Below are 18,487 nucleotides of genomic sequence, written 5' to 3'. Positions count from 1 at the left end.
TTATGAAAATTAAACGAGCCGAAGGCGAGCAGTAGGTTCCCTCGCGCCGGAGGCACCGTGTCACACCACGACGGACAACGCGCCGCACGAATCAACACGCCGCACGACCAAAGCACACTTCGACCTATGGCCCCCTTCAAGATGTTTATGAAAATTAAACGAGCCGAAGACGAGCAGGAGGTTCCCATGCACCGGAGAGGCTCTGTTCTTCAATTTATTAAGTTATACAGTCGTGCCTATGCTAGTCTACACCTGTGCATTAAAAGGTTGTTGTTTTTTCCTTATTAGAAAGGTCACATTTGATAGTGTTGGTAGTCCCCGCCCGTAACTACCCCATAAATCTCCATTACCCGGAAATATAATGGGAACAAAAAGAGAAAAAGACAAGGGAAACAGGGAACCAAGCGCGCGAAGTGGTATTTTCTTTGTGATTGCGCGGAAAAGAAAAATAGAAAATTCTGATAGTTTGAGGGTCAAACTGCAAAACACACGAAACCACAAACCGGAAAATGAAAACCGGAACCAACCGCGCCACCTGGTTTTCCCTGGCGGGAGCGCTCCGCGCGCGACACTTGTCACGCGCGGAGTGCTCCCGAACCGCTCGTTACGAGCGCTCGTTGACTAGTTGCTCCCGACATAACCTTTGGGCGTCTAAAGATACCGGACGGAAACTGTGGCTCCTGAACGATGGCAGAAACTGTAGCGAGTAGTGGTATTCCTGCACTTATTCTCTAGTACAAAACTTTTAGCATGATCCACATCACATGAATGAACAGAGACCCTAAAGAAAACACGAAGGATACAACGAGCAGAATTTCAGACAATTAACTATTTCCGCGGTCCCATTCCAATACAGGAGTAGTAGCATTGCTCCTGCTGGTTCAGATCAGCTCATGCGGTTCCCAGCAGCATCCAGCATCGGGCCCTCCGGACCAGGCAATCCACTACTAGCACTACGTAGTCAAAAGTAGAATCGCACCGAGCCACGAACTGGATGCCAACGTGAGAACCTGCACCGAAACGGAACCTGGCCATTAGCCTCAAACAGGACAGGTAAGTATTCCGATCGGGCACTGAAAGAAGGAAATGGAAGGCCGTGTCACTCAAGCGCGCTCGCAGCAGCGGCAATTCGTTCACTGAATCTGCTTTTCGAGGCCGCCGAAAGGCGTCCCCCCACCCCCCCGGGCCTCCTCTCGCCCGCTTTTCCCAATCATTGTACCGCAGGCCCGTTGTGGGATCCTTTCTCTTCCGGAGCAAACATCCTTGGGTGTGAGCCTTTCGGAAAAGATAACCGTGCTTTACGCAAGCGATTCGATCTTGCCTGTCTTCTACAGCGGTAAACAAGTCCCCCTCCGCACACCCTGGATCAGTACGTAGTACGTACTCCCTCCGTTCGAAATTACTTGTCGCAAAAATGGATGTATCTAAACGTATTTTAGTTCTAGATACATCCACCTTCGATAGATACATCCACCTTCGAGACAAGTAATTCCGAACGGAGGGAGTACGTATCATCACCCCTCCAGCCAGCTTGCACGCCACCGCTCGCAAATTATGGAGGGCCGATCGGCAACGCCGGCATGCGGCAAAATAACGGCCTAGCTGGTAGGAGTACTTGGTACACGGCACGTGAAGAATGGTCAGTCCAGTTGCTTCGCCGCATGCGGATCACGTGCAAACACCACGTGATCGTCGGCATGCAGATGCAGGGCTAGCTACAGAAGGTTGGACCTGCACAAGCAGGTCTTGCTCTCCCAATTCATCCATCATTATTTTTCAGTCCATAGGAGTGTTTCATCCGAGAGCGGCCGGGTCCATCGCCATCGCGATCGCTCTGGATGGGATGGATACCCCGGCGGCCCCGCACGCCAAAGGCGACCGGACCAGGTAAGCAGCAGAGAAGAGAAGAGGTAAGAAAGCCGACGCCCCCCCCCCCTTCCAGCCTGGGCCACGTCGTCGTCCACATCCACGACGCCGGTGGATCAACTAGGAGATGGGATGAGATGGATTAAAGAAAAATCGCCGCAGTGGTGGTGGTGCTGCCTGCCGACCTGTGCCGGTGATGCCGATCGATGCCATCCGCAAGTGGGTGGGTCTCCGGTGCGTGTGCCACCACCGCTCTGAATTCTACCCGCCGACGGATCTTCTGCGCGGCCCTGAGCTGTGACCCGGTGGATGGATGTCGCTGGCCAACCTAATTAGCCCGGCAGCTGGCTGGACGTCCTGTTACTTCCGAATTCTGATCAGCGGTCTGTGCAGAAAACGGAGCGTCGCTGTCTATCCTTCGTGGCACCACCCCGACCCACAATCCACAGAAAATCATGGACGCCTTTGGTGCTACGCTGAGTTCCCACCCGAAACATGTCGATTTCACCATACGCCTGGCGAATTATTATTTTTGCGGGTGACGCCTGCCAAATTTTGCTCAAAACATGAATTTGTACGCGATAAACGCACAAGTACAGATGCACCTACCCAATAATTCTCCGCCGAACCAATCCAACAGAGCGATCCAAACGTCAATGGTTGAGCTGTCATGGACAATACTCGGCCAGTGGGAGAAAAAGGTTGACAGCTAAAGTTAACGAATAGTGCATCATAGAAATGATAATAATAATAATAATTTATACAATAGGGAAATTTGAATTAAATAGAGATTGTGGGACAACAGTACACACCAACCCCATCCTCCTCATCTCCTCTCCACCGCCAACCACCGCTACAACAACAACGTTATCATCGCACTGTTTCTTCGTCGTGGCTGCCCCATCGCAATCTTTCACCTTCCTCTCCTTTTTTTTCACCTTTAAGAAACTCTCGCGAACGCCTTTAATTTTTCAAAGGAAAGAAAGGAAAAGAGTGGTTCTGCTGCTTCAGATTTCGCCGGGTACGCGTAGACGTGGTGTCCTGTTGATCAGAACCGAACGATCTTGGCGGCGCGCACCACGGGGTTTTCCCTGGCGATGGCGTCCCTGGCCGCCGACTTGTAGTCGTAGCTGCAGTCGTGCCGGTCCGAGTACCGGTGCGCGCCGCAGAACATCTCGCCGCACCGGCAGCGGAATCCTGTCAGGCCAACGCGCTTCCGGCAGTTGTGGCAGCGGTTGACGGACGACTTGGACGCCTTCGGGTCCGCCGGCCCGGCGGCTGGCCGGTCGACGGCCATGTAGACGGGCGCCGCCTGCAGGGGCGACGCAGCGGCGGCCGGCCTCGGCTTGTCGAAGAGCGGGAACGCCGCGGGCGAAGAGGAAGGAGACTGCGGCGAGGCGGCGGAGGGCGACGGCGAGGAGGAGGACGCCAGGAAGCAGTTCTGGCAGAGGTTCTTGGTGGCCGGGTTGCCCGGGAAGCCGCAGCTGTTGGCGCAGAGCGTGATCTCCGCGGCGTGCAGGTGCACCTCCGTCGGCTCCTCCACCTTCTTGTCCCGCTGCGCCATGACGTACGCCTGCGAGCCGAGAGAGACGGTAGCTACACAATCCCGCGCGCGCGAGGACGGCCGGCGAGCCCTGTCTGCACCGCACGGTGGCCTGATCTCCTCGGGGGAGGCCGAGCGTGGGCAGGAGACGGGATCGATCGAGTCGAGGCTTTGGGGAAATGGGGTGGAGGAGGAGGAGGCGAGGCGGGGACGGAGGGTGGGAGGGGGTGGGTTTTTATCGCGGGAGGAGACGGGCGGCGTACGCGTTCCCGCACGCGACAGCGACGTCGGCCGTGCCCGTGCCCGCGGGGGAGAGGGTTGGGGTGGTTATTTCCAGTGCTGGCCGCGTTGGCGTGGCGTGGAATGGCGGTGTTGCCCCCGGCGCGCTCGAGAAAGAACGGGGTGCGTACGTTGCGTTGGTTAAACAAGTGGAGTTTTCGTTGACAGCCTGTGCTGTGCTGCCTGCCGGGGCGGTCTCTTTCTTTCTTAGGAGGGAGGGAAGGGAGGAAAATGGCGACGGGTGGTGCGTGTGAATGATGCAAGGGGAAGGGGAGTGCGCGTTCGTGGTTGGCACACGGACACGCCTGTGATTTAGCGGGTGGACTCATCTGGTGCTATTGTTTTGGGTGGTGGTGGTGGGTACTCTGCTTCGTAGGCGGCTATGAGGCGAGGCTCATCTTTCTTCTATCTTTTCCTTTCTTTTTTTGCATGGTTGATGCTTGGTGCATCTTCAACGGCGACCCTCAAAACGCCCGCATACGTTCGGACGATACTATCTGGATGTGTTGTGTCATCCAGTGCGGGCCTGTATCGGTCCACTGAGTGATCCGGACATGTTTTCACCCGTAAACCGGAGGCAAACGTGAGGGGTTTCGTGGGCGTCCGGACAACTCCCAAACCCGCGTACGACCGCCTTGGCCCAAGAAAACACCCCCCCGGCTCGTGTGCTTCTGAAAGTGCAACTATCCCTGGGTGATTTTGGTAATTTCTAACAACATATATCTCATTGAGCTAATGCTACTTTAAGATAAATATTTTAGGAAAACTCAATGATTGGCATGGCATGGAAGAGAAAAGTGGATCCCTCAAAATGCTAAGGACAAAAGGATTGGCTCAAGCTCAAAGCTCAAGACTCTACATTTTCTATTTTAGTGATCCAAAATCACATTGAGTCTATAGGGAAAGCCAATACTATCAAGGAGAGATGAGGTATTGCTTAATGGCCTCCTTGCTCAAAATGCTCAGTGATATGCTCCAAAGCCCTCAACTACTTTCTCACATCCACATATGACCTAAACCATAAGTCAAACTCGGCCCTACCGATTCTTTCTATCCGGCGCCACCGAGTTCAGATGTCATAGCCACTGCCACAAACCCTAGGCAAATCGGTCTCACCAATAGGGATCTCGGTCTCACCGAGATGGAGTTGTAATCTCTCTGTTTCCCTTCGTAACGTTTCGGTCAAACCGAGATGAGCGATCGGTCCCACCGAGATTACAATGCAAACTCTCTATTTCCTTTTCGTAACGTTTCGGTCTTACCAAGATGAGCAAATCGGTCCCACTGAGTTTGCCTGACCAACCCTCTGTGTGTCCATTACCAAAATCGGTCTCACCGAGATTACGTTATACTCTAACCCTAATCATATCGGTCCTACCGAGTTGCATGTCGGTCCCACCGAAAATCCTAACGGTCACATCATTTGCTGAATCGGTCCGACCGAGTTTCTCAAATCGGTCCCACCGAGATTGGTAAGTTGTGTGTAACGGTTATATTTTGTGTGGAGGCCATATATACCCCTCCACCCACTCTTCATTCGTGAAGAGAACCATCAGAACGTGCCTACACTTCCAGCATACATTTTCTGAGAGAGAACCACCTACACTTCTGTTGAGGCCAAGATATTCCATTCCTACCATATGAATCTTGATCTCTAGCCTTCCCCAAGTTGCTTTCCACTCAAATCTTCTTTTCACCAAATCCAAATCCTGTGAGAGAGAGTTAAGTGTTGGGGAGACTATCATTTGAAGCACAAGAGCAAGGAGTTCATCATCAACACACCATTTGTTACTTCTTGGAGAGTGGTGTCTCCTATATTGGCTAGGTATCACTTGGGAGCCTCCGATAAGATTGTGGAGTTGAACCAAGGAGTTTGTAAGGGCAAGGATATCGCCTACTTTGTGAAGATCTACCCCTAGTGAGGCAAGTCCTTCGTGGGCGACGACCCCACGGTGGGATAGACAAGGTTGCTTCTTCGTGGACCCTTCGTGGGTGGAGCCCTCCGTGGACTCGCGCAGCCGTTACCCTTCGTGGGTTGAAGTCTCTATCAACGTGGATGTACGATAGCACCACCTATCGGAACCACGACAAAAACATCTGTGTCTCCTATTGCGTTTGCACTCTCCAAACCCTTCCCTTTACATTCTTGCAAATTACATGCTTTACTTTCCACTGCTCATATACTCTTTGCATGCTTGCTTGAATTGTGTTAAGATTGCTTGTACCGTGCTAAAGTTGCTAAAATCTACCGAGAACTAAAATTGGGAAAAGGCTAGTTTTCTATTTAGTCAAGTAGTCTAATCACCCCCCCCCTTTAGACATACTTTCGATCCTACAAGTGGTATCAGAGCCTTAGTCTTCATTTGCTTTGATCTCCATGGCTTTTGGTGGTCATAGCCTTGGTTTCACAACCTAGGAGAGTATGGCGTCTAGCGAGGGAAATTACCATCGTAGAGGTCCTTACTTTGATGGTACTAATTTTGCTAGTTGGAAGCATAAGATGAAAACGCATATTCTTGGACATAACCCCGCCGTTTGGGCTATTGTGTGTATTGGCTTGCAAGGTGAATTCTTTGAAGGGAGAGAACCGAACCGCGAAGCTACCGCGGAAGAGTTGAAGATGTTGCAATACAATGCTCAAGCTTGTGATATCCTCTTCAACGGATTGTGCCCCAAATAATTCAACAAAATCAGCCGTCTTGAGAATGCAAAGGAAATTTGGAATACATTGATTGATATGCACGAAGGTACCGACTCCGTCAAGGAATCCAAGTTGGATGTGCTTCAAAGTCAGCTTGATAAGTTCAAAATGAAGGATGGTGAAGGTGTCGCTGAAATGTACTCTAGGCTTGCTCTTATCACAAATGAGATTGCCGACTTGTGAAGTGAAGAGATGACTGACAAATTCATCATCAAGAAGATCCTAAGAGCTTTGGACGGCAAATATGATACCGTGTGCATATTGATCCAAATGATTCCCAATTACAAAGATCTCAAGCCAACGGAAGTCATTGGAAGAATTGTTGCTCATGAGATGTCACTCAAGCATAAGGAGGAGCTCCACAACAAGTCAAGTGGTGCTTACAAAGCCTCATGTGAAGCTCCCACATCATCAAGTGAGGAACAAACCTTCAATGAAGAATTGAGCCTAATGGTGAAGAACTTCAACAAGTTCTACAAGAGTAGAAGCAAGGAAAGAAGTTCCAAGTCAAGGTCTTACAATGACAAAAGATCTTCTAGTCGTGAGCGTAATTGATACAATTGTGGAAGACACGGACACTATTCCAATGAGTTTACGACACCCTACAAAAGAAGAGACGATTCTCCAAAAAGAAGAAGTAGAAGAGAAGAATCACCATCAAGAGAGAGAAGGAGTAGAGATGATCGTTATGAACGAAGAGCATCCTGGAGAAGCAAGGATTCGGAAAGGAAGGACAAGTCATCAAGGTGCTACACAAAACAAAGACATCAAGCTCATGTTGGTGAATGGGTATCCGGCTCCGACTCCGACAATCACTCAGAGAGAAGCTATCCCTCCGACTCTGAATATACTCAAGATGAAGGTGTTGCCGGTCTAGCACTTGTATCAACCAACTCCTACGACATATTTGATTCACCAAATGAAGGACTTGGAAGATGCTTCATGGCTAAAGGCCCAAAGGTATCACACCCCAAGTATGTTGATTTCCATAGTGATGAAGATGACTTGTTAGGTGATGATGATTTATTTGTTGACAACTCTAGTGATGAATACTATGATGAAACGTCAATTAATCATGCTAATCAAGATAAAATGAATGACAATGATAAGGAGAATATTGAGCTCCTAACTAAAGAACTAACACTCCTAAGTTAGCTCATGAAACTATCTTAGGAGATCATCGAGAATTTTTAAGGACTCCTGAGAAGTTGCGCTTTGAAAAGCTCAACTTGAGCAAGAACATGAGTTTTTAAAAGCAATCAATGATGATCTTCGCAAGAAAAGTTCTTCTTACATTGCCAAGCGTTTACTCTTATCTACTTACATGCCTCAAGTCAAGTCTAGTAACAAGAACAAGAAAGATTCTTCCTCTAGTAGTAACAATAATCATGCTAAATCCAATGTTGTTGCTTCTAGTAATTATCTTGATTCCACTAATGATTCTCTTAGCCAAGTTACACTTGAGCAAGAAAATAGCTTATTGTAGGGAATCATAGAGAAAGGTGTTTACAAGAGCCTTGCCGGGAGTAAGCAATTCGAGGAAATTGTACGCAAGCAAGGAAGGCACCGGAAGAACCAAGGTGTTGGTTTTGAACGAAAGTTCAATGCCAATGGAGTTGAGTGGGAAGAAGATCAATACCCCAAGACGAAGTTTGTTCCTCAACAAGAGAAGTATGATCCTACTTCTTTCAAAGGGACACAAGCTCAAGACGATCTTCCACCACAAGACCACAAGCAAAAAGGCAAGGATGAGCTTCAAGAGGAGATTGATGCATTTGAAGAAGCTCCTAAGGCCTTGGTCAAGTGGGTTCCCAAAACTACATCAAGTTCTACTTCATCGAGTACAACTACAACTCCAAGGATTCCCATCAAGATGATGTGGATCCTGAAGAAGAAGACTAGAGAGTTCTTGAGGGTGACTCCGCCAACATACTTCAATCATATCATTTGGCAAGAACAAGTGCAATCAACTTCCACATCATGCACTAGTTCAAGGAGTCACAAACCCTCTTGTTGGTAAGACAAGGGACAAGGTAACCTAATGCTTTCATGGACATCATCTTGTGTGTGCATCACTCTATGTCTATGGATATCCTTGTTTGTTCCTTGTGGGACTAACCCGTGTAGGTATTGAAAGTGCAACTCACTCCAAAAGGATTGCTCCAAATGACCTACATCAATATTGAGCATCCACATCTTCAACACCTACATGAAGTCATCATCGACAAAACCCAAGGTTAGTTCATCCCACTTAGGGGGGATCTCACATCTAGGGGGAGCTTTACTCTAAGAATTGAGTCAAAGCAACTCTAATGGTGTGAACACAACAATGCTTTATGTAAAAGTGGTAACCCCACTTGTGCTTAAACGATGAGTATGACCTATGATCAAATGTTCTCATTGGACTCCTAAGTCAATATACTCATATATAGATGACCTAGTCATCGCCAATTGCTTGATAGATGCTAGAATGGTTGTGCATGCTTTGTCACATATTTTATTTGCCATTTTATCGTGTGAGCATGTTGGTTGCATAATTTACTCATTCGAGGACATCCACTTGTAGTTTTGATTGTTTGGTTTCTTCTTCTTTTGCCAAGTGGATGGACAAGAACGCCTAAGAACATTCTCTAGCTATCTATGCTTTTCTTGTCTCAAACTCTATTCATGTTACATCACAAAGTTTGATCAAGTCAGATTCGAACCACTCTGTGTGAGGAGCACTCGGAGTCCCTGATTCGTCATAGACTTAAACCTTCCAAAACCTCTTTGTGTGTGTTTTGGTCTGACCGATTGAGGGAGTTCCGGACTAGGGGGTGTCCGGATAGCCGAACTATCATCATCGGCCGGACTCCAAGACTATGAAGATACAAGATTGAAGACTTCGTCCCGTGTCCGGATGGGACTTTCCTTGGCGTGGAAGGCAAGCTTGGCGATACGGATATGTAGATCTCCTACCATTATAACCAACTCTGCGTAACCCTAGTGTCACGCCCAATATGCGACCCTATCCAAAAGGAACTCGAAGGTCCCACCAAGGATAGACCCGCATATTGAAACGCTTTTGCAAGGTGGATATCATTACATCAACATTACATAATATATGGGGATACATACATAAGGCATACAATGCCACATGAATACAACATCACAATACATAAGAGCATCATCCGTCTACGGATGAATCACAAACAGAAACTCAAACGACATCCAGCCTGCTAGCCTAGGCTGCCGACCTGGAACCTATCCCTTGATCGAAGAAGCAGAAGAAGAACTCAACGCAAGCAAGCATCGCTCTCGCATCATGATCATCGCATAACCTGTACCTGCAACTGTTGTTGTAGTAATCTATGAGCCACGAGGACTCAGCAATCCCATTACCATGGGTATCAAGACTAGCAAAGCTTAATAGGAAAGGAATGGGTAAAGTGGTGAGTCTGCAGCAGCGACTAAGCATGATATGATGGCTAACATACGCAAATAAGAGCGAGAAGAGAACAAGCGGAACGATCGTCAACTAGCAATGATCAAGAAGTGATCCTGAACTCCTACTTACGTCAAACATAACACAGAAACCATGTTCACTTCCCGGACTCCGCCGAGAAGAGACCATCACGGCTACACACACGGTTGATGCATTTTATTTCGGATCTGGTGTCAAGTTGTCTACAACCGGACATTAACAAATTCCCATCTGCCTATAACCGCAGGCACGGCTTTCAAAAGATTATACCCTGCAGGGGTGTCCCAACTTAGCCCATGACAAGCTCTCGCGATCAACGAAGGAATAGACCTTCTCCCAGGAAGACCCGATCAGACTCGGAATCCCGGTTTATAAGACATTTCGACAATGGTAAAACAAGACCAGCAGAGCTGCCCGATGTGCTGACAAATCCCGATAGGAGTCGCACGTACCTCGTTCTCAGGGCACACCGTATGAGCAAGACGACGGGTTGGCATAGACCCTGGTTGCCCAGGGGGCGCCGGACATCGCTCGGTTTGGACCAACACTTAAACAAGCACTGGCTCGGGGGGGGGGGGGGCTAAAATAAATATGACCCTCGGGCTCCGGAAACCCAAGGGAAAAAGGGGTAGGTGAGGCAAATGGTAAAACCAATGTTGGGCCTTGCTGGAGGAGTTTTATTCAAAGCGAACTGTCAAGGGGGTCCCATAAATCACCCGACCGCGTAAGGAACGCAAAAAATCCGGGAACATAACACCGGTATGACGGAAACTAGGGCGGCAAGAGTGGAACAAAACACCAGGCAAAAGGCCGAGCCTTCCACCCTTTACCAAATATATAGATGCATTAATAATATAAAAGATATTGTGATATCCCAACCAAAATCCTGTCCACCATGGAGGAATCTTCAACTTCACCTGCAACTAGCAACGCTATAAGAGGGGCTGAGCAAAGCGGTAACATAGCCAAACAACGGTTTGCATAGGAAAGGTGTCAAAGGTTAGAGGTTCATGGCAACATGGGATGCCTCGACAAACAGATAATAGGTAGCGCAACAAAGCGATAGAACGAAGCAACTAGCATAGCAATGATAGTAGTGAGATCCAGGGTAGCGGTCATCTTGCCTGAAATCCCGCAAGGAAGAAGAACGAGTCCATGAAGTAGACGAACCAACGTAGTCGAACGAATCCTCACGAACGCAACGTTACCGGAACTAAGAAGCAACACCGGAAAGAAGCAAACAACATGGTAAACACACAAGCATAAACATGGCATGATGCACAAACAAGTATGATGCATGCCCGGTTAATGAGGCATGGCATGGCAAAGTGCAACAAACAATACTACAAGTTAAGTGGAGCTCAATATGCAACGAGTTGCATATTGACAAAACACCACATCAAATATTTAGTTTGATCTCGGTTATGTACCCAACAATATTAAATGTTATTAAACATGGAAAGAGGTGAAGCATAATAAAACTACCTATTTAGTCAAGTTTAAATGAGGCCGGAAACAACAAACAACAATTCCGGAAAGTCCTCATATGCAAATTATGGATTCGGTACTGTTCTGCCCTAAACACAATTTTATAGTTGTTAAATAGTAAAACAAAGTGGACCATGTTAAACTAGGCATTTTTCCACCCCAAATACATATAAAGTTTATTAAATTCGGAGCTACGGTTATTTAGTTATGAATTAAAGCATTTTAGCATGGCATTTATACAAAATTAAATAAACAGCAAGTTTAAACATTTTTAACATAGATGAAAATGGCATATTCTTAATCTACACAATTTTTTGAGCATTTTACATATATAAAACATTTTAATGTGATGCACGGTTAATTAGTTATTAAATGTATGAAATGCAAGGTCCAATCTGTAAAAATGCAGTCCTCTGATTTATTAGCAAAATCGCAGCGCAGAAAAAAAACAGGCATGGGATGAATCTGGTGGGCCAAGATAGCATGTGGTGCGCTGGGGCGAGGGATAGGCTGGAGGCTCACCATGGGCCGAGGCCCGGCTGGAAGCAGAAGAGGCCGGCTGGGCTTGGTGGAGAGGGAGGCCTGCAGGGGCACTCGGCCTTGGGGAGGCGCTGGGCCACGCAACGCGCTGGATGCGACCAGGCGTGGTCAATGCGCTACGACCCGGATCGGGCTGCGCTGCTCGTCTCGCTCGGGCAGAACAAGGGCGCGATGGCAGACCTCCAGGAAGGGGATGGCAGCGGGCGAGGGCGCGGACGACGCAGATACGGCCGGGAAGAGGAGATGCTCGACATGGGCTACCGGATCTTGGCGGATCCGAGGCCGGACGGCTTGCGGCGATGGGGACTTGGGGCACCGGAGGTGGGCCCTGCCGGCGGGGTCCGACCGGGAACGGACAAGGGCGGCGGAGGCCGGCCTGATCTGGGGCGCGGGAGGAGGTGACGACGCTCCAAGCGGAGAAGAAGGGGCGTGGAGCTCCAGCTGGGTGTCCATGGCGATGCAGAGGACGGGGATGGCCTGTGGACAGCGGGCCGTCGACGGGGATGGGGCAGACACAGCCGAAGGAGGTCGTTGGAAGGGATGGAGCTCTCCAGTGGCTCGCGTGCTCGGGGACGGGAGGACCCCGGAGGCGAGGATGGTGTGCATCGGGCAGGGGAGATGCTTGGGATGGCCGGGGGATGATCCCAAGGTGGGGGAGGATCTGGATCGGGAGGTGGCTGCGGGATTGGTTCGGTGCTGAAAACGAGGGGAGGTGTGGATCGGGAGGGATCCCGATGGAGAGAGTGGCGGCGGCGAGGAGGATTGGACAGGGGAGGATCCCTAGAAAATAGGGTTGGACAATATATATACAGTAGATGGATTAGGTTAGGGGCTACCTCATCCCTACGATCGAAATCAGACGGACGAGAATAATTAGCTTAGGGGAGTCCAACAAAGAAAACGGAGATGTTTTATAGACGTTTGGAGATGATCCGGATCCAACGGTGATGACTGAGCGGTTCGAGTTCGGGCAAGTTTCGGACACACACACGAGGGGGGTCGGAGGCTGTGCAGAGAGGGGGTTGGGCTGAGAAGAGAGAGGAGAAGGCAGCCCGGCGGTAGTTTCGGAGACCGAAACATCCGACGAATATACCGACTATATCGCGGTTACATATACTTAACGGTTGGGCAGTCAAACGGACTCCGAATGCGACGAAACTTGGCAGGCGGTCTGTCTACACTATAATAAGACCGCACGACAAGTTGCAACCCATTCCGAGAACATTTTTATGCCACTAATAAAATAATATTTCGGAGGTGCAGCGGGCGCGTGCGAGTGTGTCTGGACTCGGAACGGACAACGGAGAGAACCGACGGAACCCGAACGGATGCAAGTTTTGAAAAACATGCAAATGAAATGCAGATGATGCCATGAGATGAGATGCATAACAAGAACAAAATGCAAAACAACAGACAAAAACCCAACCATGAAGGAAATAATAAATCACATCTCCGGAAAAGGCAAGAGTCGGAGTTACGAATATGGAAAGTTGTATCCGGGGCATTACAACACTCCACCACTACGAGAGGATCTCGTCCCGAGCTCTATCATGGCACCGTAGGGGAAAGGAAGAGGAAGATAAGTGGTAAAACTAAGTTGCTTCTTCGACAAATGAGTGAAACCATGAACCTTGAGAGGTTGAGCAAAATTAATAAAGAAAACAACGAAGATGAACAAAGTTGAAACACTCCGTTAGAAAAGAGGAACAAGGAACATTACGAGAACTTGAAGGTTGCAAAGACATGAATGACGAGCACAATGGACAAGAAGGAATTGAAACCACTCTGGTTGAAACGAGATAAGAATGAATAAGAATGATATAATTTGGGCAGCACTCCGACTGTAAATGGAAGGAATTGAACATGAACTTAACAAGATGAGAGGATACTTGATGAAATCAGCAACACACTACCTCCGGAACTATTGAAAGAATGGCATAAAGGGTAAGAAGAATTTCAGACAGCTCTCCGGTTGAGGAAGGAGGCAAAACTTGATAAGATGAAAAGAACTTGAAGAGATGACACAACACTCCGGTTTAATGGATAAGCACGAAAAGAACATGATCCTCACAAACGAGATGATGAGTGAAAAGAGCAACATCACAATGCCTCCGGAAGAAAGAATAGAAGATAGATCATTGGAATAACAGAATGGAGGAGAAAATGCCAACTTCTGCCACAAGTGAGCTTGGAAAGCACCCTTCTAAGAAGGTTATAACGGAGTTGTTGGAAAAACCAACAACGAAAATCAAAAGCTTGTTGTGGGCTTATGGCAAACTTCTCAAAACTATGAGATGACATTTTGCCACTAACGAAAAACAATTGCTTGTTGAGATGAACGAAGAGATGAAAAACCTCTTTCACCGAGAAGGATATGGAGATAGCTTGGATCAATGATAAGCACCACAAATAGCAACATTCCTTAGGGAAGGCTTTAAGTGAAATCTGACACAAGATAACTCCAATGAAGAGATTAATGGACTGAGAAGAACTCATTCTCGAAGGAGTTGATGGGTTTAACTACCTCATTCTTGACAACATATGAATCACGAAACATGAATGAAATTGTCAAGAGTGACATAACACCACCTCAAAAGATATTGTAGAAGGAATTGCACTTCGAAATGCAAGAAGAAGAATACTTGAACACCTCAAAACAAAACATGTGTTGAACACCATGTTTATTTTTGAGTATAGCTTGGCGGATCTTAGCTTCGAGAGAAATCTTGAAATACAATTAGAGAATGAAAAGAATCCTTGACGAACCACCATGTAGAGCCTCCATGAAGAACTCCGGTAATAAAAGGATGATAGAAAGAAAGAGAAGTTGAAAACACAAGGTGAAGCCTTGCAGTGATTTAGATGGAGCTTCGCGACGAGATAATGCGGAAAACTTGGAACTCCGGAAAAAGAATAGATGAAGCATCTTGAACCGGAATGTGATATGATGACCAACTCCGGAAAGAAAGATGAATCACTTGAACCAAGAATTACTTCATCATGAACAAACTCCGGAAGAAAAGAATTGAATCACCTTGAGGAAATAAGAACAAGAATTATTGTATGCTTATCCTTCATCAGATTAAATTGATGACAAGCAATGGATTTGGCATACTACTTATTCTCGTAGAAAGGATTAAAAGAGATATGGTGCAAACTTGAGAAGGTCTTCAAGGAACCACCGGTAGGATTTGGAAACAACGAATATTTGATATGATAATGGAGGAAGAGAAATCTTGAACAAACCGCCGTAAGAATTGAAAATGAACGTATCAAAGGCACAATTCACCGGGAAGAATTGGAAAACGAATGAAGATACTTGAGGGGATTTAGATACATGAGAACAAAGAAACCATGAACTGATTAGAAGGTATTTGAACGATTCACCGGTAAGATTTGGAGAACGATAGCTACATACTGAGAATGAAGAATTATGACATGATGGCCTTCGGAGGAAAGAAATGGAAACAACTCATGAAATGCTCCGGATGGGTGAAAAGAATTCTCACAATCAAAAACAATTATGAGGATAGCATGAAGCTAGAACCATGAATCTTGAAGAGAATGGAGCAAGATTTAAGAGAAATTCTTCTTTGGTCTTCAAAATTTGAGAAAGACGATGGAAACACCACCATGAATTGTTGAGATACTCCGGGAGAATGAAAAGCGAAGGGGGTTGAGCCAACGATGAAAAGATTCTGAAAGCGATCTTGGATAAGGAATATGACTGATGAAAATTCATTCTCACGTCAAACTTTGAAAAGAATTTGGGAACAGCTCAGGGAAAATTAGAAGAGTCAGGTAAGATCCTGGGAAAAGACCTGTGGGTTAGGGCCCACTCAAAAAAAAACACCATTGAACGATTTAGAAGAGGAATTGCACCGGTTGAATTAAATGACTTGAATGAGATAACAACCTCGAAATATCTTGAACGGATTGAGAATGGAAACACAAGGTTCCGAGATATCTTCAGCACTCCAGAACAAATGAATAGCAAGAGGTGAGTGATTGAGAGGTGCACCGGCATGAGAAAGCATTTGAAATGAGGAAAGGGATATGATCAACACCGAAAGCTTGAGTTGGATCCACCGGAGAAGAAAAGAGACGAAGAATAAAGAACTTGGAACTGTTGAGCATCTTCATGGGAAATCACCGGATAAGAACATCAAAAGAAAAGAATAAAGAGACTTCTCTCAAATAAAAGGATACATGATTAAGAAATCTGAGTCCTTGAAGAAAAAGGGTGGGAGGGCGGGGAAAACAAAGACAACTTGGGATGAACGAAACAAACACCGATGAGAAAACTTAGAATTGATCTTGCGGATGGGGAGAATGATGGGTTCATCTCGAAGAGAAGCGCACCGGTTGGAAAAGAATTAACATGACGACCTCGATGATCAAGAAGGATTAGTATTCACATAGCAATATGAGAACACCGTTTATGAAAGGTATGGATTCAACATTTGACTTTGAAGCAACTCGAATACCCCAAATAAAACAAAACAAAGGATTGGCTTGCAGAATAAGCCAGAACAAACATATGATAGATCCCATATCATATCATGTGTCTGTTGGAAAGATATCCTATGAGCTACTTGAATTCCCACCTATAAAACTCCCAAAACTTTCTGGTTATGCAATCTGGTGTTGGGGATACAGGGGAAGCAATATATCTCACCCAAACTAACAATACCTACATCCAGCTGTATCCATCCGTCAACACATAACCAAGAAACCTTCGGAAATCATGTACCTCAACCTTCGAAAAGCATCCGTTATACGAGTTATGGCAATACTCCCGAGCTCGCCCCAGTACTGGGTTATCGGGGTTATCTCACCAACAACTGCATAAAAGAGATTTTCGATGTCGGCAAAACTCAGATATTCCAGAACTGCAACGATAAAATTGTGACGACAACACCTCAGAGCTCGACTCCCCGGGTCAAAGCCACATAAATAGACAGGAGGCACCAAGAACAATGTTCTCGTCACAAAACCATCGGAACGATTCCAAGATACCCGCGTGATCCTAATTTTTTTAGTGAAATTTGAGGAGAGGACAGTCAAAACATCTACGTCAGGAGACCTCACCAGAGCGACGAAGGGGGCTGAGGAGTAAAAAGAATCCTACTCTCCGATATATATAATCCTAAGACTCAAAATAGTTTTCTTCTAGACTCAACAACGGCCAACAATCAAGGGGGCTCCTAGGGTCGGTCGAGGCTCTGATACCAACTTGTCACGCCCAATATGCGACCCTATCCAAAAGGAACTCGAAGGTCCCACCAAGGATAGACCCGCATATTGAAACGCTTTTGCAAGGTGGATATCATTACATCAACATTACATAATATATGGGGATACATACATAAGGCATACAATGCCACATGAATACAACATCACAATACATAAGAGCATCATCCGTCTACGGATGAATCACAAACAGAAACTCAAACGACATCCACCCTGCTAGCCCAGGCTGCCGACCTGGAACCTATCCCCTGATCGAAGAAGCAGAAGAAGAACTCAACGCAAGCAAGCATCGCTCTCGCGTCATGATCATCGCATAACCTGTACCTGCAACTGTTGTTGTAGTAATCTGTGAGCCACGAGGACTCAGCAATCCCATTACCATGGGTATCAAGACTAGCAAAGCTTAATAGGAAAGGAATGGGTAAAGTGGTGAGTCTGCAGCAGCGACTAAGCATGATATGATGGCTAACATACGCAAATAAGAGCGAGAAGAGAACAAGCGGAACGATCGTCAACTAGCAATGATCAAGAAGTGATCCTGAACTCCTACTTACGTCAAACATAACACAGAAACCGTGTTCACTTCCCGGACTCTGCCGAGAAGAGACCATCACGGCTACACACGCGGTTGATGCATTTTATTTCGGATCTGGTGTCAAGTTGTCTACAACCGGACATTAACAAATTCCCATCTGCCTATAACCGCAGGCACGGCTTTCGAAAGATTATACCCTGCAGGGGTGTCCCAACTTAGCCCATGACAAGCTCTCGCGATCAACGAAGGAATAGACCTTCTCCCAGGAAGACCCGATCAGACTCGGAATCCCGGTTTATAAGACATTTCGACAATGGTAAAACAAGACCAGCAAAGCCGCCCGATGTGCCGACGAATCCCGATAGGAGTCGCACGTACCTTGTTCTCAGGGCACACCGGATGAGCAAGACGACGGGTTGGCATAGACCCTGGTTGCCCAGGGGGCGCCGGACATCGCTCGGTTTGGACCAACACTTAGACAAGCACTGGCCCGGGGGGGGGGGGGGGGCTAAAATAAAGATGACCCTCGGGCTCCGGAAACCCAAGGGAAAAATGGGTAGGTGAGGCAAATGGTAAAACCAATGTTGGGCCTTGCTGGAGGAGTTTTATTCAAAGCGAACTGTCAAGGGGGTCCCATAAATCACCCGACCGTGTAAGGAACGCAAAAATCCGGGAACATAACACCGGTATGACGGAAACTAGGGCGGCAAGAGTGGAACAAAACACCAGGCAAAAGGCCGAGCCTTCCACCCTTTACCAAATATATAGATGCATTAATAATATAAAAGATATTGTGATATCCCAACCAAAATCCTGTCC

At 47.1% G+C, this 18,487-nt stretch overlaps 1 protein-coding gene across 1 annotated transcript; it reads right to left on the bottom strand.

Moving 5' to 3' along the window:
- Window positions 1-2,581: 2,581 nt before the first annotated feature.
- On the bottom strand, window positions 2,582-3,630 carry LOC123157302 (zinc finger A20 and AN1 domain-containing stress-associated protein 11). Its single transcript, XM_044575560.1, has one exon. It carries the CDS (start codon window positions 3,428-3,430, stop codon window positions 2,915-2,917), a length of 516 nt encoding a protein of 171 aa, XP_044431495.1. The 5' UTR covers window positions 3,431-3,630; the 3' UTR covers window positions 2,582-2,914.
- Window positions 3,631-18,487: the final 14,857 nt, after the last annotated feature.

The sequence above is a fragment of the Triticum aestivum genome, chromosome 7B (genome assembly GCF_018294505.1).
Source record: "Triticum aestivum cultivar Chinese Spring chromosome 7B, IWGSC CS RefSeq v2.1, whole genome shotgun sequence".
In the NCBI taxonomy this organism is placed as follows: domain Eukaryota; kingdom Viridiplantae; phylum Streptophyta; class Magnoliopsida; order Poales; family Poaceae; genus Triticum; species Triticum aestivum.
This window is presented reverse-complemented; position numbering and strand designations above follow the sequence as displayed.

Bases quoted from the DNA above. Each gene is read 5' to 3' on its own strand.
- LOC123157302 (XM_044575560.1), bottom strand. From the start codon at position 3,430: ATGGCGCAGCGGGACAAGAAGGTGGAGGAGCCGACGGAGGTGCACCTG.